At 43.0% G+C, this 22,240-nt stretch overlaps 1 protein-coding gene across 1 annotated transcript in view; it reads left to right on the top strand.

The window, feature by feature from the left end:
- Positions 1-22,240, top strand: part of vps13a (vacuolar protein sorting 13 homolog A) — a 381,735-nt gene that overhangs the window by 218,501 nt on the left and 140,994 nt on the right. Inside the window, 14 exon segments of the mRNA XM_084308048.1 lie at positions 587-782; positions 1,367-1,483; positions 1,722-1,825; positions 2,650-2,817; positions 5,821-6,128; positions 7,367-7,520; positions 8,567-8,747; positions 10,516-10,640; positions 11,029-11,198; positions 13,736-14,007; positions 14,825-15,009; positions 15,422-15,565; positions 16,409-16,618; positions 18,159-18,302. Coding sequence (XP_084164174.1) covers positions 587-782; positions 1,367-1,483; positions 1,722-1,825; positions 2,650-2,817; positions 5,821-6,128; positions 7,367-7,520; positions 8,567-8,747; positions 10,516-10,640; positions 11,029-11,198; positions 13,736-14,007; positions 14,825-15,009; positions 15,422-15,565; positions 16,409-16,618; positions 18,159-18,302 — 2,478 coding nt within the window.

A 22,240-nucleotide genomic window follows, 5' to 3' on the forward strand; every position in this document is an offset into this window, starting at 1 on the left:
GCTGATGGAGAAGTGGATGGAGAATATAACAGGCGAATAATTGGTATGAATATACATGTAATGAAAGACATATATACTGTATACATACATGGTAGTAGTAGTATCTAAGGTACATAAGAAATGTTTTTTTAATTGAAATAAATAGATCTAAGAACAACAACATGTGAAATGCTGTTCAATTGAAAAGGGCTGGTACAGTTTTCACCCTGACAAAAACACCACATCTGTGGCTAGTTTTGACACTGTGCTGTAGCTGGTTTGACCCCAGTAGTGGGCTACTGACATAGCTGATGTTACCCAGATGGGGAGAGCATCATGTGCAAGCGTTCCCTGCCTGCTTGGGCTCCATATTTCAGATGTTGTCATTGTCTTTATTATGTAGCCATGGTCATGCACCTGTATCAATCTAGGAGCATTCTAATCTTTTCAATCTATTTGTTTATTTTATGGATCCCCATTAGTCTACACCCATGGGTGAAAGACTATTCTTCCTGGGGTCCGAACACATAACTTACAACATTGGAGTAATACAAAAAAAACTATAAAAACAAATCCATACCCCCCCCCCCCCCCCCCCCCCCCCCAGGTGAATTTCTCCTCCCTGGACATTCACCTCCACACAGAGGCTCTCCTCAACGCCATGAACTTCCTCGACAGCCTCCTCCCTCCCTCCGCCAAGAGTGAGCCGGGCCAGGAGGATCTGCCCACCATCCCCGAGGAGGACGAGGAAGAGGAGGCGGAGGGGGAGAAGAAGGAGGAGTCTACTGTTGTTCGGAAACAAGGTAAATAAGACATCTCAAGACCTCTTGGGAGGGAACCGTGTGGTTTGTAAGACATCTCGAGACCTCTTGGGAGGGAACCGTGTGGTTTGTAAGACATCTCGAGACCTCTTGGGAGGGAACCGTGTGGTTTGTAAGACATCTCGAGACCTCTTGGGAGGGAACCGTGTGGTTTGTAAGACATCTCGAGACCTCTTGGGAGGGAACCGTGTGGTTTGTAAGACATCTCAAGACCTCTTGGGAGGGAACCGTGTGGTTTGTAAGACATCTCAAGACCTCTTGGGAGGGAACCGTGTGGTTTGCACGTCTAATTCCATTTCCCTCTAGTGTAGTCCTACTGTAATGTTAGGGCTGGGAATCACCAGAGGCCCCACAATACAATATTATCACCATACTAGAGTCTAGGGCTGCTTGATTATGACAAATATCACAATCACAATTATTTTTATTGATATTGAAATCACTATTGATAAACTCATTGATTTGAGAACATCCACAGGGCTTGACACTTGCTTTTCTTCTCCTTCTTCTCTCTCCTCTCCTTATCTCTCACCCTCTCCTCTCCTTTTGTCTCCTCTCCTCCTCAGCATCTAAGAAGTCTAAGTTTGAAGACATGGTGAGTTTGCACATCAGAGCGGATCTCAACTGTCTGAAGGTGTTCATACGAGGACAGAAGGCCAGGATCTCCGAGATCAGTATTGAAGGTACACAGTCCTTCCTTCCTTTTCGTCCTTGAGTATTGTGTTATTATTTCCAGGTCTGCTATATATAAATATTATATTTAGAATGTTTAGTATTGTTATTATTTCAGTTTCCAGGTCTGCTATATAGATATTATATTTAGAATGTTTAGTATTGTGTTGTTATTTCTGTGTCCAGGTCTGGTGTATATAAATGTTATTTTTAGAATGTTTAGTATTGTGTTATTATTTCTGTGTCCAGGTCTGGTGTCCGAGGTTCTTATCAGGAAGAAGGGGATGGAGGTTCTGGCCAATCTGAGGAACATCATAATCCTGGACTGTGACAGTGAGGCTCTCTATCAGAAGGTAAGACATTACCATAACACTAACCCTAACATCATGACCATCATCCTGGACTGTGACAGATAGGCCTTTTCTTAATATATGTCTAGTTCTTAGCATTCTATAAAAAAAATTCTATCTACCTTTTTCAGTGGAGTTGCGTTGCTAGGCAACAGCTTGGGCCTGCGTCTATTTCACGTCAACTTGAAGTTGATACGAGCAAACACTGTAACAGGAAATTAACTTGGTAGCATTTAGATATTCATCTTGTGAAGTTTGAAAAGGTTTATAGACTGTTTCGGTGGAATTGTGTTGCTAGGGAAAAACTTGGCCCCAGGTTTATTTTCCTGTTGTAGTGTTTGCTAATATCAATAGCTGACAGAAAATTATTCCATTTAGAATGTTTGTTTGTTTTAGTTTTCCAGGTGAAACTGTCTATACCTGAATCAAGGTGGATATTTGTTCAGCCTTCTAGAAGATGTGCCACATAGCTTGATCTATGTTGAATTGTGGTCATCACTTCATCAAATAAATTTTGTATTTATCCTGTAAGGTACACATCCTGTAAAGTACACATCATGTAAGGTAGATGTCCTGTAAAGTACATGTCTTATAAAGTACACATCCTGGGAAGTAACGTCAGCTCACCCAAATACGGCCACATCAAACACCAGCCAAGCTTTGAGTAACAGCCCCAGATGCCGCGTAAGAGGGGGAGTGACCGCGCTTGGCCTACGTTCCGTTACACATCTTGTAAAGTGCACATCCTGTAAAATACACATCCTGTAAAGTACATGTCCTGTAAAGTACACATTCTGACAGCGCCCTTGCTGTGTTGCATCCCCCAGGCCGTGTCTATAGCCGATAAGGAGGTGTTCTCCTTCCGCATGGTGAACTACACCGACGCCACAGAGGGAGACGCCTACCTGGACATGTGTAAAGTCAACACCTCCGTCACTCTGACCGTCGGCTGCATCCAGTTCATCTTCCTCAACAAGTTCATCTCCTCCATACTGGTGAGAAGCCGGAGCGCCTAGTTGGTGGAGTCGTTCACTGTAGGGATGGAGAGAGAATGTGAAAATGACATAGGCATATTGGACTATAGCTGTTTTGTTTGTGTCAACTGCACTGATCCAGCCCCCTACTCTTTCTAAGTTGTTGTGAAAACCGTCACAATTATGATTATTTGTTTAGTGACAGTGAAGATTATAGAAGTCCTTCAGGCTACTATTATGAGTGAGCTGCTCACTTTTATGTTTTCTTTTTTGGGTAGTTAAGTTAACCAATCAACAGAATATTTTATACCAGAATATTTGAATATTGATATGCCTTGAATCCCAAGTGTGTGTGTGTGTGTGTGTGTGTGTGTGTGTGTGTGTGTGTGTGTGTGTGTGTGTGTGTGTGTGTGTGTGTGTGTGTGTGTGTGTGTGTGTGTGTGTGTGTGTGTGTGTGTGTGTGTGTGTGTGTGTGTGTGTGTGTGTGTGTGTGTGTGTGTGTGTGTGTGTGTGTGTGTGTGTGTGTGTGTGTGTGTGTGTGTGTTAGGGCTGGGCAATATGGTCAAAAATGAGATATCGATAACGATATCGTATCACTCAATATCTATAATTATCGATATTGTTATACTTTTATTTTTTAAACAACAGATGTACCGGTATGTTTCTTTTGCAGCAATTCTTTGTCGTTGCCGCCAGCTTTAGTGTTACAGCCCCTCACACTCCAGTTATCAGACTGCAGCTGGTTTGAAAGCGAAAGTAAACAGGCTTCTCTGCTGGCTGTGGCTCCAGGGGAGTTGAATAGTTCTGGCTCTGCTTGTTTCTTTTCTATCTTTTGGCGCTTTTTTGGTGGACAAACCACCGCACATGTGCACCGTCACTCGTGACTGGAGACTAGCTCTGCTAGCACACATAGCCTACTGTGTACAGACGGTTTCAAACTGTATTTTACATTAGAAAGCAAACAAAATAAATGGACAAGAGAAAAAGAAATCTCAATTTGGTCAGTATTGTCATTTGGACAAGCAAAGCCATTACTTTAAGTTGCAAGAAAGACAAGTCTGTCCACTGTCTCTGGTTTTAAAACTGCCCTGTTGCAGGTCACACAATTTTTTTTTTGTAATTTACAAATGTATTGATATTTTTTTTATTATCAATCAATATCTATTATTAAAATATATCGCGATAATTATCGTTATCGTTTTATCGCCCAGCCCTAGTGTGTGAGTGAGTGAGTGAGTGAGTGAGTGAGAGATTGTGAGTGAGTGAGCGATCGAGCGATCTCGTCCCCTTAGTTACACTGCCAGCTTGCTGCTTTTGTAATTCCACTTCACATGTTCTAGAAAGGGATATATTGGCCTTTTAAGGGAGTATTCTAGTAGAATGAACTATCTGAGCAGTTCTGTCCATATAGATGTACTGTATTATTTGTTCTGTTTGGGAATATCCTCTTTGCTACCAAGCTAAACTGTTAGTACTTCCACCTCTATACACCCAGGGGAGTTTTACTGAGAACACCTTCTTAAAGGAAGCGGATACGGAACTCCTTATCCGGTTCCATTCATTGTGCTAAGCTAGGCTAGCTTGTCTGTATCTGCTTCCATTCATTGTGCTAAGCTAGACTAGCTTGTCTGTATCTGCTTCCATTCATTGTGCTAAGCTAGACTAGCTTGTCTGTATCTGCTTCCATTCATTGTGCTAAGCTAGACTAGCTTGCAACCAGATCGTTTCTACTGAACGCACAGAGAAGGAATTGGTGTCTATCTTCTTGTCTGACTCTGGAGAAGACAGTAAGCGCATTTCCCATAATGTTGGCGGTTTCCTTTTCAGTATTGTACTGCTAGATGATTTAAAACATATATCAGATAGGGATGTTCCGATACTGATATCGGGCCGATACTGACTCTAATAACTGGATCGGGTATCGGCTACAGACGGTCTGATCCATGACTGATACATTACAAACACGTTGTGTTTCACTAACAAAACATCAGCGCATGACTTGAGAAGAGGACAATTTTGCCCAGCTTCTCTGAATGGATTCAGCTTGATGAGATGTTGGCCAAACGTTTAGGATTTTTATTGCATTAAGCCCATTATGGCAATAACTATGAACAGAATTTGTTTAGGGTTTAGCGACAACTGTCTCTCCCGCTCCTGTGTCTGTCAGCTGCTGCGTCTCCTGAGTTGTGTTTATATTAGAGCTGGGCCGTTAACGGCGTTAATGTGCTGCGTTAACGCTATACTAGTATCGCGCGATAATATAATTAACGCATTAATCTAAAAAAAAAAATTTTTTTTTTTTTTTTTTTTTTACATTTTTTTTTTTTACCTTTATTTACCCAGGGTAGGTTCGCTGAGCACAGATGCTCTTTTTCAGGAACGCCCTGCTTCACATTCACACAGTTCCATTCACACCTGGGAGCTGCCCAGTACAACCACAGTTGACACCATTGGCCACTGAGCAACTCCACTGGAGCAGTTGATTCAAGCCATGTCACATAGTTCAAGTTTGAAATGATTCTTTCTGTTTTGCTCCTGAGAGTGTGCTAGATACTGTACTGTACTGGTAATATTATTTATTTGTGTTAACTTCTGAATAAAACAACTTATTAAACACAAGTACATCTTATTGAACATTATTTTGATATTTCATTACCAATTATCATAGCAAAACAGCTTTTTCAAACAGTCTGTAATGCATTTTGGAAACGGGAGATGGGCTCATGGTGTAATGGGCCACCTGGCCTGAGAAACATAAGGAGGAAAGAAAAAATAAGGACTTACTTCTGGTCATTATTTGGGTAGAACACACATATTTTGAATGCCTTCGGCAGGTTTTTTTTTTTTTTTTTTAGCCATTTTAATCTAGATTCCAGGATTGCAGATAGATTAATCTAGATTAAAAAAATTAATCTATGCCCACCTCTAGTTTATATATATTGAACATTTCAGAATATATCTTGCTTGAGTTGGTTTTATTGCTTTTAGATTGATAGTAATGATGCACAATCCGCCCTCCGCCAGGCATTCATCAACAACTTCCAAGAGGCTAAGGAGGCGTTGACGGAGGTGACAGTGCAGGTGGCAGAAAAAGCAGCCACAGGCGTGATGGAGCTGGCCGAGCGGAGCACACGCATCTCCCTGGAGGTCCACTTCAACGCCCCCGTCATCTTCCTTCCACAGTCCTCCTCTTCCTCCAACGTCATCGTGGCTGACCTGGGTCTGCTGTCCGTCAAGAACCACTTCGCCACTGTGTCGTCCAAAACCCACTTCAAGATCCCTCCCATCGTGGACATCATGCATGTGACTCTGAGCGACCTCAAGATGTACAGGTGAGAGGGAGTCCTCGGGGTTTAAGATGTACAGGTGAGAGGGAGTCCTCGGGGTTTAAGATGTACAGGTGAGAGGGAGTCCTCGGGGTTTAAGATGTACAGGTGAGAGGGAGTCTGAGGGGTTTAAGATGTACAGGTGAGAGGGAGTTCTAGGGGTTTAAGATGTACAGGTGAGAGGGAGTCTGAGGGGTTTAAGATGTACAGGTGAGAGGGAGTCTGAGGGGTTTAAGATGTTCAGGTGAGAGGGAGTCCGAGGGGTTTAAGATGTTCAGGTGAGAGGGAGTCTGAGGGGTTTAAGATGTACAGGTGAGAGGGAGTCTGAGGGGTTTAAGATGTACAGGTGAGAGGGAGTCCTCAGGGTTTAAGATGTACAGGTGAGAGGGAGTCCTCAGGGTTTAAGATGTACAGGTGAGAGGGAGTCTGAGGGGTTTAAGATGTACAGGTGAGAGGGAGTCTGAGGGGTTTAAGATGTACAGGTGAGAGGGAGTCTGAGGGGTTTAAGATGTACAGGTGAGAGGGAGTTCTAGGGGTTTAAGATGTACAGGTGAGAGGGAGTCTGAGGGGTTTAAGATGTTCAGGTGAGAGGGAGTCTGAGGGGTTTAAGATGTTCAGGTGAGAGGGAGTCTGAGGGGTTTAAGATGTTCAGGTGAGAGGGAGTCTGAGGGGTTTAAGATGTTCAGGTGAGAGGGAGTCTGAGGGGTTTAAGATGTACAGGTGAGAGGGAGTCTGAGGGGTTTAAGATGTACAGGTGAGAGGGAGTCTGAGGGGTTTAAGATGTACAGGTGAGAGGGAGTCTGAGGGGTTTAAGATGTACAGGTGAGAGGGAGTCTGAGGGGTTTAAGATGTACAGGTGAGAGGGAGTTCATACAACAGTATACAGACCCTCATCTGTACCTTATTTTAGCGTTCTAACTTTGACAGCCCTAATATCCATGCATATCAACACACTCGGTAACAGAAACAGTAACGGCGACAGTGGCTCAGGAGGTAGAGCAGTCGTCTGGTAATCTGGAGGTTCCTGGTTCGATTCCAGCTCCTCCCGGGCAGTGTGTTGAAGTGTCCTTGAGCAAGACACTTAACCTCCAACTGCTCCCGATGAGCAGGTTGGCGTTGGCACCTTGCATCGGTGTGTGAATGTGTGAGTGGATGGGTAAAATGTGGGTAACAAATTGTAAAGCTCTTTGGATAAAAGCGCTATATAAATGCAGACATTTACTATGTACTGTGGTTTTTTCCAGAACTACCTATGAGTCTACGTCGGGTCGTTTCCAGGGAGAGACCCAGCTATTGAAGCCGGTCAACCTGGACCTGTCCATCCAGAGGAACCTCTCCTCCTCCTGGTACTACTGTATACCAGACATAGAGATCAGGGCTCACCTGAAACCCACGGCTGTAAGTCTGTTAGCTGGTATCACTACATAATACCAGACATAGAGATCACTGCTCACCTGAGACCTATGACTGTAAGTCTGTTAGCTGGTATCACTACATAATACCAGACATAGAGATCACTGCTCACCTGAGACCTATGACTGTAAGTCTGTTAGCTGGTGTGAATAGCCATTTACTTAATTAAGTACGTTTGTAATAATGGATAATCAAATATTCTATTATATTCTAATTAGGGCTGTCAAAGTTAATGCTTTAACTTTGGAGATTAATGAAAATTATTTAAAGCTTTAAAATGTTTTTTATCTAGATTAATCTATGGAGTGAAACATTTTCAACGTTCTGAACTTTCAGCATTATCTTTGCTTGTTCTTTTTTTGCATTGACTCATGCTCCTTTTTGAAAATCATCTGACATGAAGATGGAACACATTTTTGTTGTTAATATGATTTATATTACTGGTAGTTCATACAAGACATTATCGTCCTCTAAGCCAATCTGCACTTTAACATAGGCCTGGGTTGTTTTTATTTCTGTTAGCGCCACGGATATAAGAAAGAGGTCTACCTGAGTCAATGTTGATGGTTTTGTTGAACATTTGTATTTCACCGGAGAGAAACTGTATTCAAAGAAAGCTATTAAAATAGTCTTTGAATCTAAATATACTTTCTTTGTGTTGATTTTACATTAATTCCATGATTTTTCTCAAGTAAATATCTGTTACAAGCTTCGGTCTTAAGTAGAAAAATGCGTTTTTTTAATCTAGAAAATTGTGAGATTAATTTGTAAAAAAAAATAATCTATTGACAGCACTAATTCTAATACAAACATGTCTGTCTCTTCATCTGTCTCTGTCCTCCTGTCTGTTTGTATGTCTACCTGTTTGTTTGTCTCTCTCTCTCTCTCTCTCTCTCTCTCTCTCTCTCTCTCTCTCTCTCTCTCTCTCTCTCTCTCTCTCTCTCTCTCTCTCTCTCTCTCTCTCTGTTTACCTGTCTGTCTACCTTTCTGTCTATATGTCTCTCTGTCTTATCTGTCTGTGTGTCTCCCAGTTGATCCTGAGTCAGGACGACATGACAGTGGTGTTGAGGACTCTTAGTGAGAACCTATCGGAGACGTCGGATGTCGTGCCCCCTCCTCCCCGTCATCCCCCCTCCTCAATAGACCACTCCTCCTCAGACACACATTCTAACAAGGGCTCCCAGGGTTCTGGAGCCACGGGCCCTGCCAGCAGTAAGTAGACTGGCTGGGGGTGGGTGACTGGGTGACTGAGTAATGGTGGAGTTGAGAGGGTGACTAGGTGGGTAGCTTGGTGGATGACTGAGTAATGGTGGAGTTGAGAGGGTGACTAGGTGGGTAGCTTGGTGGATGACTGAGTAATGGTGGAGTTGAGAGCGTGACTAGGTGGGTAGCTTGGTGGATGACTGAGTAATGGTGGAGTTGAGAGGGTGACTAGGTGGGTAGCTTGGTGGATGACTGAGTAATGGTGGAGTTGAGAGCGTGACTAGGTGGGTAGCTTGGTGGATGACTGAGTAATGGTGGAGTTGAGAGCGTGACTAGGTGGGTAGCTTGGTGGGTGACTGTATTCCAGCTGGGAGCTGGTGACTGAGATGTGTATGGTATTACATCTATGGTGTCCATCACTGCCTAAGCGTCCTTGAGCAACCTGCTCCTTGGGTGCTGCACTGCAGGCAACCATGCGCTCTGACCTCTCTGATGAAGTAGATATTTGTGGAGGACTGTGTGTCTGTATAACTAGGAGAGATACCGGTAGGTGGAAAGACGCATTTAAATTGAAGGGTGTACTGTGCCTTGCACAGTATGGACAAGATATGATAATGTGATAATGTGATTGCTTATATAGTGATATTCAAGTTATACTGTAAATGGTGCATTTATATACTGTAGCGCTTTTATCCAAAGCGCTTTACAATTTTGTTCCTCACATTTTTACCCATTCACTCACACATTCACACACCGATGGCAGAGGCAACCATACAAGGTGCCAACCTGCTCATCAAGTGTCTTGCTCAAGGACACTTCAACACGCTGCCCGGGAGGAGCAGGTATCGAACCGGGAACCTCCGGATTACCAGACGACTGCTCTACCTCCTCTCACTGTCGCCCCTAGTTATGATAGATTATCTCCCATTGGACTTCTCACTGATGAGCGATGTCATCGTACAGTATGACCATGTTGGCTAAACCTAAGGCTCTCATAAAGTCATCATACACTATGCAGACAAACAGTCCACAGTCCTTTGCCTTTCATAGTCCAGGCATGCCAGCTCTTTGATCCACCAATCTCCTTTGATCTGCGCGCATACAGACCAATATTTTGTAAAACTGAGTGATGACCGGACAGTCTACAGTATGTGGACGTATGCGGAGGTCCACTATTGCATTGTTTTAGTCTGCGCAGACCCCAATGGAATCTGGTCCATGAATGCCATGTCTGGGCTATGACCCCAGTGGAGACCGGTCCATATTTGAGACTTAATGCAGCTTTGTAGTTCAGCCACCATTAGCTAGCCAGACAATTTTAACAACATAAAAGCAGAGAAATGGAACAATGGGTGTCTCCAAAAGTTTATATGTCATCATATGAAGTGTGTACTTTTGCTCCGTGTTCACTTGGTTGAGCTGCCCAGTACAACCACAGTCTGACACTGTTGACCACTAGGAGCAGCCCAGTACAGCCACAGTCTGACACTGTTGACCACTAGGACCTGCCCAGTACAACCACAGTCTGACACTGTTGACCACTAGGAGCTGCCCAGTACAACCACAGTCTGACACTGTTGACCACTAGGACCTGCCCAGTACAACCACAGTCTGACACTGTTGACCACTAGGAGCTGCCCAGTACAACCACAGTCTGACACTGCTGACCACTAGGAGCTGCCCAGTACAACCACCGTCTGACACTGTTGACCACTAGGACCTGCCCGGTACAACCACAGGGTCCAGACTCTAGCTCCTTCCCTCCTCTGTCCTGCAGGCAACACGGTGGTAACAGCTGCAGTAGTGGAGACCCAGAAGACCAGCAAGCTGAAGAACACGCTGAAACTGGACTTCACGTTTGACTCCATGACTCTGGTTCTCTACAGCCCCTGTGGACAAGAGGTACACAACATGACAACAATTACAACAACAATTATATTAATAACCAACTATTTTTTCTTTTATAAAAAGGTGTTGCTTGGTTATTTTTCTACTATACATTTTCTTTGTGCATATACCAGGAATTTGTCCTCTACTCAACTCACCCTAACTATTTACTGGTAGCAGCAGTGTGTATTTAAAGCAGAGATGCACCAATACCACGTCCTCACTGCTGAATCCATGTCCTAAACATTCAGTATCGGGGGATAACGAGTACCGATCCAATCCATCACTTTAGACCATCAGTTTGGGGTCATTGGACGTGATAGAAATGTAATAAAATGTCCTCATGAGATTCTGGCACAATGTGCGGTCTGAGCCGTTGTGTAATAGTGCCCTGTGTCCCCAGGTCCAGTTTCTAGACTCCAGAGATGACCAGCTGAAGCTCGCAGAGTTCACCCTGGGCACCATCTCCACCTCCCTGCTCATGTTCTCAGACGGCTCCATGAAGGCCTCCGTCCGCCTGGCTGACTGTCTGCTGGACGACAAGAGAACCAGAGTCAAAATGGTCACCCCTAGGTACACACACACACACACACACACACACACACACACACACACACACACACACACACACACACACACACACACACACAAGAACCACACACACAGAACCACACATGTACACACACAGAACCACACATGTACACACACAGAACCACACATGTACACACACAGAACCACACATGTACACACACATAACCACACATGTACACACACACACACACACACAGAACCACACATGTACACACACAGAACCACACATTTACACACACACACACACACACACACACACACACACACACACACACACACACACACACACACACACACACACACACACACACACACACACACACACACACAGAACCACACAGACACACAGAACCACATATGTACACACACACAGAACCACACAGACACACAGAACCACACATGTACATGTAGCCGGTTTCAGGCCTACTCTCGACAGACCCCTACTGCCACTACTCTGCGTTGTCGGTTGTGTGTGATGAAGGAAGGACAGGCTCGTGCTATTCTCTTTAGCCGAAACTGTGACCTATTTATTTGATGTCCAGTCAGGTAACAAAACAAGGACAATGCATCAGCATTGGCCACGAGATGACGCCAGCAGCTCACAAAACTCTTCCTCAATCACACAGATACACTCAGGTTAGAATTAGACATTAGAATAAAACAATAAAAAATAAACGATTCAAAACACACAAGCTACAAACATACCTGTCAGGTAACAAAACAAGGACAATGCATCAGCATTGACCACGAGATGACGCCAGCAGCTCACAAAACTGCTGTGGGGAAAACACCAGTTAAAATCTGCCGGCACGAGCCGTGTACAACCCCCCCCCCCCCCCCTCCCCAAATGCTTAGCTAGCCAAAAGTGCTCACAGAAAAGTCTGCGAAAACGGTTAAATCTCTTTTAAACAAATGCACAACTGCACATCATTAACATAGAATTACTGTACAAACCCGGTTCATTATTTGGAAACTTATTTACAACATTAGACCATTATACATTCTCTTAGACCAGAAATATATATCCAGGTAACACGGACAGCTGCTTACCTCTTCCTCTATCACAGACACACTGAGGTAACAGCGGAGCGTGGAGCCAGATACGTCACGATTTCAAAATAAAATACTTTTTTCTTTGAGAATACAAAAATAATAATAATAATAAATAATAACAAAGAAATAAAATAAAACGTGAGGGATTATTTGTGGAATGCATAACGTATATTATATATACCTGCTTCATACACAGAACCACACATACACACACACAAAACCACACATACACACACACACACACACACACACACACACACACACACACACACACACACACACACACACACACAGGACCATACACATACACACACACACACAGAACCACACATGTACACACACAGAACCACACATGTACACACACACACACAGAACCACACATACACACACACACAGAACCACACATGTACACACACACAGAACCACACATACACACACACACAGAACCACACATGTACACACACACACACACACACACACAGAACCACACATGTACACACACAGAACCACATCCATAAATGTACACATCAATTTATTCATTCAACCTTTATTTAGTTGTCGAAGATCATTGAGAGTTAAACTCTCGTTTCAGATGATGTTGAGAAATACAGCACACAATACATACAAAAAACAAGTCTATCAATAAAATTGTTAAAAAAAACTGTGGACTGGGGTGAAATGGTTGGTCATGAAAGATTTAAACTGACCAAAGGACACTAAAGTATTGAGTTTTAACATTGCAGGACGTGTGAGGGGCACAGAAGCTAAAAGCAGATTTCCCAGGTTCAGTGCAAACTCTGGGAGTCTGAAGTGCACTAGTGCACTCATTTATTGCACACTAGTTAGATGCCTTATTGCGCAAGTTATGACTTTGAACGTCTGCCATTTCCACTGCAAAGATGCCAGCTAAGTAACGATATGACGTGTCGGTCATGAATATGCAAATAGATGATATTTCATGTTTAACACCATCGACAACGTCGACTTATCGCAGCAGCCCTAATATACACAAACGGACAGACAGACACAAATGACGGGCATTATAAGTCAATTACCGTAATTTTCGCACTATAAGCCGCACCTGAATATAAGCCGCAGCAGCTAAATTGAATGATGTGTACATATATAAGCCGCACTGGACTATAAGCCGCAGGTGTTTTAATGTTTAATTACCATATGTAATTAGCATTGGGACACAATACTGTCGGACAAATAACAAGAATTAACTCATTTACAAGTTGTATTAAGTTTAGCAAATAAGGGAACAGATAAATAACATTTCAATGCAGTCAAAAAAGCAATATTTCGATTTTTACATTTTCGGGTTTGGTCACGTCGAGTCACATATAAGCCGCACCGTTATATAAGCCGCAGGGTCGAAAAATGGGGGGGAAAGGCGCGGCTTATAGTCCGAAAATTACGGTAAGCAATAATTGGTCTATAATCTATAATGTGACTTGAATCAGGATGATGGCGATGCGTCCTGGCGCTGAGCAGAACGTGATGGTGGAGGTGAACTACCGGAAGGGCAGAGATGGGACCACTCTGGACACCGTGGTGCAGGACCTGTACCTGTGTGCCAGCATGGAGTTCCTCCTCACCGTGGCAGACATCTTTCTCAAGTCGTCCCAGCAGGGCTTCGCCCCGTCGCCCTCCCCCCAGCCCAAGACCACCAGCAGCAGCGGCGGGGGAGGGGAGAGGAAGAACGCAGCCTCCAACGCCCCGTCTAAAGACTCCGGTGGGTTGACGTGATACAAATGACTGGGAGAGAGAGAGAATGATGAAGAGAAACACACACATACAGTAGAGTTCCAACGTTCACACCGTGAGCTGTCTAGAGTGCCTTGCTCAAGGACACCTACTGTAGTCGGTAGTTGTTGAGGGAGAGCGTTCCTCATTCACTTTCACTGTCACAAGCCTGCTTCACTAACTTGTAGGCTACTACTGCATGCATGTACTACATGCTACACTGTCTGTTATACTATATATACTGTCAAATAGTTCCTTTTAAACCAGTACAAATATTATAAAACTACCAGCAGTAACTACATAAACAATTAATTTAGACCTGGTTCTAATAGAGACCAGCCTGTATAACGTGTTTTGTAAAAAGATGTATTAGGGATGGGCATTTTAAAGAGCAATCCAGATTGATTGATCGCATGTTATACTCGAGTGATCGTGTATTACTCGAAAAGGGGAAAAAAACTTTAAAAAAATAAAAATATTTGAATTTTTATATACGGTATATATATTTTTTTATTTTACTTATTTTTTTTCATTCACGTATATATGTTTAAGGAAACTAACAAACAGTTATAATCTTACACATACATGTGAAAAAATATGTAAAAAAAATAATAAAAAAAATATTATATTTTCTTTAATAAAAATTATTAATAATTTCGATTTTTTTTGTTGATTTTTCTCTAGCTACGAGTAATCGATTACTCACGCCCATCCCTAGTCTGTATATACTGTACTATGTATTTCCTGTAACAGTCCCCAATAGATTAATTCAGTTTATATTCCTCCGATCCCTCTCGCCCAATCAGCTGTAGCTCCAGTGACCGTGTCCAAGATGGAGATAAATGTGTTTGTGAGGAATCCGGAGATTGTGTTTGTGGCAGACCTGACGCGTGCTGACGCCCCGGCTCTGGTGATGACCACCCAGTGTGAGCTGGTGATGAAGAGCGATGCAGAGAGCTCTCTGATGACCGCCACCATCAAAGACCTGAAGGTCTGTTGGCCTCTTGTTCTCTGGAGTGGAGAGGTTGTCCTGGTCCGGAGGTCTTCTGGCCAGACGTTAGTAGCACAGAGATGTCGGTACAGGCTAGGTTCCACATTCCTCCACACGTCTGAATGTGTGGCTGAGTGAACGACTTCTCTTTAGACAGACTGGTCAGGTTTATACGGTACATTATTACCAGCTGTCTGTCTGTCCTGTGTTGCTCTATGTAGTGGTCAGGTTTATATGGTACATTATTACCAGCTGTCTGTCTGTCCTGTGTTGCTCTATGTAGTGGTCAGGTTTATACGGTACATTATTACCAGCTGTCTGTCTGTCCTGTGTTGCTCTATGTAGTGGTCAGGTTTATATGGTACATTATTACCAGCTGTCTGTCTGTCTTTTTTTCTTTTTTTGTCTCCAGGTGGTGGCGTGTCCCTTCCTAAGAGAGAAGAGGATAAACAATGTGACCACGGTGCTTCAACCTTGTCAGGTCTTCTACAAAAGCACCCAGACCTCCACCTCTCCTCAGAACATGGATATCTCCATCAACCAGCTCACTCTCAAGGTAAACCTACTACTTTTGATTTGATTTGATTTGATATTTTTTATTTTCGTGTCTTACATACAGATGTATGCCCAGCCCATATGGGCTTACAAGACACATAACAATAAGTATATAATAATATACTTTACCAATTACTTAACAAATGACATAGACCAAGATGGCCATAAAAAAAAGAAAAATACAAGAAAATACAATAAAACGTAATATAACACAAGCTGTACTCAATGTAAATAAGCAGAAAAACAAGGTGAATTCAAATACAATTATATAGGATACTACTACTGTTACTACTACTACTACTACTACTACTACTACTACTACTACTACTACTACTACTACTACTACTATTACTGTTACTACTGTTACTACTAATACTACTACTACTACTACTACTATTACTACTACTACTGTTACTACTACTACTTTTGTTATTACTACTCCTCACACTACTAATATTACTACTACTAATATTCCTACTACTACTACTACTACTACTACTACTACTACTACTGTTACTACTACTACTACTACTACTACTACTACTACTACTACTACTATTACTACTACTACTACTACTACTATTACTGTTACTACTACTACTACTACTACTCTTACTACTAATACTACTACTACTACTACTACTACTACTACTACTACTTTTGTTATTACTACTCCTCCCACTACTAATATTACTACTACTAGTACAACTACTAATATTCCTACTACTACTACTACTACTACTACTACTACTACTACTACACTTGAAATGAGTGAAATGAATATGCTTTTAACCCAGAGTGGAATTATTGGATAATGGGGATGTATCTGTTTATTTTATACCAGGTGTCTCCCATCATCATCAACACAGTCATTACCATCCAGTCTGTCCTGATGCCGGCAGCAGAGACACTGCAAGAGCTGGACAGCCCCGTCCCCCGCGAGCTATGGATCAGACACAGCTGGAAGGATCTCAAGCTCTGGTTCCTGGAAGAGTTAGGGGACGAAGAAGCCCAGTCCCTGGCCCCACTCATACCCCAGGGAGAGTCTCTCCAGGTACACAAATACTGCTATTCAGTCCCTGGCCCCACTCATACCCCAGGGAGGGTCTCTCCAGGTACACAAATACTGCTATTCAGTCCCTGGCCCCACTCATACCCCAGGGAGGGTCCATCCAGGTACACAAATACTGCTATTCAGTCCCTGGCCCCACTCATACCCCAGGGAGGGTCTCTCCAGGTACACAAATACTGCTATTCAGTCCCTGGCCCCACTCATACCCCAGGGAGGGTCTCTCCAGGTACACAAATACTGCTATTCAGTCCCTGGCCCCACTCATACCCCAGGGAGGGTCTCTCCAGGTACACAAATACTGCTATTCAGATTCAGATTCCTTTAATGAGCCATATGTGTAAACACATTGGTGATTGTTACGTCAATTACAGTATACATTTTTACATAGATATTTTTTCCACATAACAAACAGCAACAACAGACACAGGACAAAGACAGTGAAGGATTAATAATAATAATAATTATTCAGTCCCTGGCCCCACTCATACCCCAGGGAGGGTCTCTCCAGGTACACAAAAACTGTTATTCAGTCTCTGGCCCCACTCATACCCCAGGGAGAGTATCTCCAGTTAGAGATATACAGTAATACAGTCTCTACGGGTAGAGACAAACAGTAATACAGTCTCTACGGGTAGAGAAATACAGGAATACAGTCTATGGTTAGAGAAATACAGTAATACAGTCTCTACGGGTAGAGAAATACAGTAATACAGTCTCTACAGGTAGAGAAATACAATAATACAGTCTACAGGTAGAGAAATACAGTAATACAGTCTACGGGTAGAGAAATACAATAGTCTACAGGTAGAGAAATACAATAATACAGTCTCTACGGGTAGAGAAATACAGTAATACATGAATACAGTCTCTCCTGGTAGAGAGATACAGTATACATTAATACAGTCGCTCCAGGTAGTGAAATACAGTAATACATCCGCTACAGGTAGATAGAGATACACTAATACAGTCTCTACAGGTAGAGAAATGCAGTAATACAGTCTCTACAGGTAGCAAAATACAGTAATACATTAACACAGTCTCTACATGTAGAGAAATACATTCTCTACAGGTAGGGCAATACAGTAATACAGTATCTACAGGTAGAGAAATACAGTAATACAGTCTACAGATAGTGAAATACAGTAATACAGTCTACAGGTAGCAGAATACAGTAATACAGTCTCTACAGGTAGTGAAATACAGTAATACATTAACACAGTCTCTACAGGTAGAGAAATACAGTAATACATTAACACAGTCTCTACAGGTAGAGAAATACAGTAATACAGTCTCTACAGGTAGATACTAGAGAGATACAGTAATACAGTCTCTACAGGTAGAGAGATACAGTAATACAGTCTCTACAGGTAGAGAAATACTATAATACGTTAATACAGTCTCTTCAGATTCAGTAATACAATCCCAGGCCAGATTTCATACAGTACTTCTATTTCAGCCTGGTATTAGATGCATTTGTAGTATAAAATAGGTGTGTATGATTCCATCTGCTGTCTGTCAACAGCTGTCCATCACCTCTATCTGTGTGACTCTGGAGGCGGGGGTAGGCCACCGGACGGTCCCCATGCTGCTAGCCAAGTCCTCTTTCCATGGCGTTGTGAAGAACTGGAGCACCTTGATCAACCTGCACAGCCAACTAAACCTAGAGGTAACACACACACCCTGATCAACCTGCACAGCCAACTAAACCTAGAGGTAACACACACACACCCTGATCAACCTGCACAGCCAACTAAACCTAGAGGTAACACACACACACCCTGATCAACCTGCACAGCCAACTAAACCTAGAGGTAACACACACACACCCTGATCAACCTGCACAGCCAACTAAACCTAGAGGTAACACACACACATCCTGATCAACCTGCACAGCCAACTAAACCTAGAGGTAACACACACACACCCTGATCAACCTGCACAGCCAACTAAACCTAGAGGTAACACACACACATCCTGATCAACCTGCACATCTTTTGATCCATTACTGTAACAAGGTAAAGTTATATTGTCTTTGGGTCCATTACTGTAATGAGGTAAAGTTATATTGTCTTTAGGTCCATTACTGTAATGAGGTAAAGTTATATTGTCTTTAGGTCCATTACTGTAATGAGGAAAAGTTATATTGTCTTTAGGTCCATTACTGTAATGAGGTAAAGTTCTATTGTTTTTAGGTCCATTACTGTAATGATCAGATAACTGAGGTAAAGTGTTGTTGTCTTTAGTTCCATTACTGTAACAAGGTAAAGTCCTGTTGTCTTTAGGTCCATTACTGTAATGAGGTAACGTTCTGTTGTCTTTAGGTCCATTACTGTAATGAGGTAACGTTCTGTTGTCTTTAGGTCCATTACTGTAATGAGGTAAAGTCCTGGGCCCTCATTTATCAACGTTGCGTACGCACAGACAGACTTCCTTAATTTCTTTATTGATAAGGTCTCCTCCATTAGGGCTTCTATTTTACCTCCTGTTTATGACCCCTCCGTTTTTGTCCCCAGCCCCGCTGTTTTTAACACATTTGTGCCCATGACGCTGTCTTCCTTACAGGAGGTCATTGGCAAAATGAAGCCATCGGGCTCCCCAGATGATGCTGTTCCACCTCGACTCTTTAAAGAAGTCTTCCCAGCTGTTGGGCCTACTGTACTCAACATTATAAATAGCAGCCTGTCCTCTGGTGTGGTCCCGGCACTTTTTAAACATGCGGTTGTGCAGCCCCTGATCAAGAAGCCTGGGCTTGATCCTGCAGCCATGTCAAATTTTAGGCCCATCTCTAAACTGCCATTTTTATCAAAGATCATTGAGAAAATTGTCTATACTCGGCTAATGAATTTTTTAAACGAGCACAATATTCTCGAGGTTTTCCAATCTGGTTTTAAATCCCTGCACAGCACTGAGTCGGCACTTTTAAGAGTTTTTAATGACATCTTTTTAGCTACTGATTCCAGTGACTGTGTTGTCCTGGTCCTTTTAGACTTGTCGGCCGCTTTTGACACAGTGGACCATGACATTTTAATTGCCCGCCTTGAACATCAGAGGCATAGCCCTTGAATGGTTCATATCCTACCTGGCAGATCGATCCTTTTGTGTCAAGCTCGAGGACTCCGTGTCCTCTACTGCCCCCCTATTGTACGGTGTACCCCAGGGCTCGATACTTGGCGCCGTCCTGTTCTCTATTTATTTATTGCCCCTTGGTTCCATCCTCAGAAAGCACGGCATTCCTTTTCACTGCTACGCTGATGACAGCCAGATCTATATGCCACTAAAAAAGTCTGGCTCTTTTTCCATAGACCCGCTGACCAAATGCCTTGATGACATTAAATCCTGGATGGCATTGAATTTTTTTAATTTTAATGACAAAAAGACGGAGGTCATGGTTTTTGGTGCCCCCTCTGTGACCTCACTGCTAGATCTGGGTTCGCTGGCACAACATGTCAAACGAATAGTAAAGAACCTAGGTGTTAAAACGAGTTTTTTCCAGTTGAGGCAGCTGGCCAAAATTAAGCCCATCCTACACGTCCAGCATTTTGAAGCAGTAATCCATGCATTTGTGACTACCAGGCTGGATTACTGCAATGCACTTTATATAGGGGTGAGTGGATCCTCAGTGGCTCGCCTTCAGATGGTGCAGAACGCCGCTGCTCGTCTTTTAACTGGCACTCGTAAATACGACCACATCTCACCGATTTTATTTTCACTCCACTGGCTCCCAGTGCACTTTAGGATTCATTTAAAAAAAAATGTATTTGCTTTTAAAGCTCTTCATGACCTTGCTCCACCCTACCTCTCTGAGCTGCTGCAGGTCTATACACCTTCTCGCTCTCTCAGGTCAGCTGACCAGCTGCTCCTAGTAGTGCCTACAACTAGGCGTAAGCTCAGGGGGATGAATGAATGAATGAATGAAAACTTTATTAACAGATTGCAGAATGGGTACAGTACAGTACAGCTCAATACATACAATTGTTAAGGGGATGCAGACCAGAGAAAGACTTTCGTCTTGTTTACATCAGGGTCCCCCATTTTCAATTCATCGTAACATATATGACATACATGACATACAGATAGACAGTACTGCTACATCTATACATTTATGACATACCAGATTTGCAATTACAGTACTGTTTGTGATACAAAAAGAGTCCAGAAAGAAAAGAGTATATACATTAGGCGTAGAAACTGTACATTGGATTGGGTAGGTGGGGGTGGGGGGGGACTGTACATTGGAGGTGGTTGGGTAGGAGTGGGGGGGGGGGGTTGGGTAGGAGGGGTGGGTGGGGACTGTACATTGGAGGTGGTTGGGTGGGTGGGGGGGGGGGGGTTGGGTAGGAGTGGGGGGGGGGGGGGGGGTTGGGTAGGAGTGGGGGGGGGGTGTTGGGTAGGAGGGGTGGGTGGGGGACACTGTACAACTGTACAAACAACACTGTACATTGGATTATTGACAAGACCATACTTGGTAATTTACTGTACATTGGAGGGGGTTGTGTTCGGACATTTACAGGGGCCAGTTTCGAGTTGCAGTCTCCCTTAGGTGTTTTTTGAGAGTGTTTTTGAAAGTGGGTAGTGATTCACATTCCTTTACAGCTTTGGGTAGGGCGTTCCACATTGATGTGGCATAATTGCGAAACGTGTTTAGTCCCTTGTTTGAGCCGAATCTGGGTTTAACATGATTTGTGGAGCTCCCTCTGGTGTTGTGATCGTAGTATTCACTGACCTTTGGGAAGTATTTAGTCATGTACATGGGTACCTTGGTCGTGTAGTGTATCTTGTAGACCAGGCCCATTGCAGGGGGGACCGTGCTTTCTCCGTTGTCGCCCCCAAAATGTGGAATGAGCTGCCACTGCAGATTAGGCAGGCCTCATCACTGCCCCGTTTCAAAGGCCTCCTTAAGACCCACCTTTTCTCTCTGGCTTTCGACACCATGTAGCTTGTTGATTTTATGATCTTATTGTCTTACTGTGTTGTTGTTGTATAGTTTTGTTACTGTGTCCTTTGCTTTTAAATATTTTTTTTAAGTACTCTGATCTATTTAAATTGGCGCCCGTTGGTAGAATATATTATTACAACAAGGAAATAAGCTTCTGTGCATTAGTTTCAACACTGGCGTGTTCTGTATGAACCGTAATTCATTATAGTTCATTGTAAAATAGCAACAGTAGTGTAATTATGGTCAAAACCCTATAAATAGCATTTGGAATAATAGGTCTTTATCGCCGAATGAATGCAGCATGGTTTATATAGCGTTATCAGAATATACGGGGTGTACTGACTGACTGCGCTCCGCATAGCTCAACTCGTTATTATTTTGCGCACAGACCGCAGAAACATGGGAACGTTTTGATTATATTTAAAAGGCTTTGCCATAACGTTAAACGAAACAAGTGGAATTTCGAAGCTGTAAGCAGAATACAAGTCATATGAACACCCACGATATAGTGTTCTTCCCCCTTCCTACTGTATAAGAAAGAATAAAAAACGCATTGCAATAATGTGTCTTAAATGAATGAAAAGCATACATGCTCTGGACACAGAGCATATATCGTGTGGGTGATATGACTTGTATTCTGCTTACAGAATTCCACATATTTAGTTTTA

The sequence above is a fragment of the Notolepis coatsorum genome, assembly GCF_963971535.1.
Source record: "Notolepis coatsorum genome assembly, chromosome: 1".
In the NCBI taxonomy this organism is placed as follows: Eukaryota; Metazoa; Chordata; class Actinopteri; order Aulopiformes; family Paralepididae; genus Notolepis; species Notolepis coatsorum.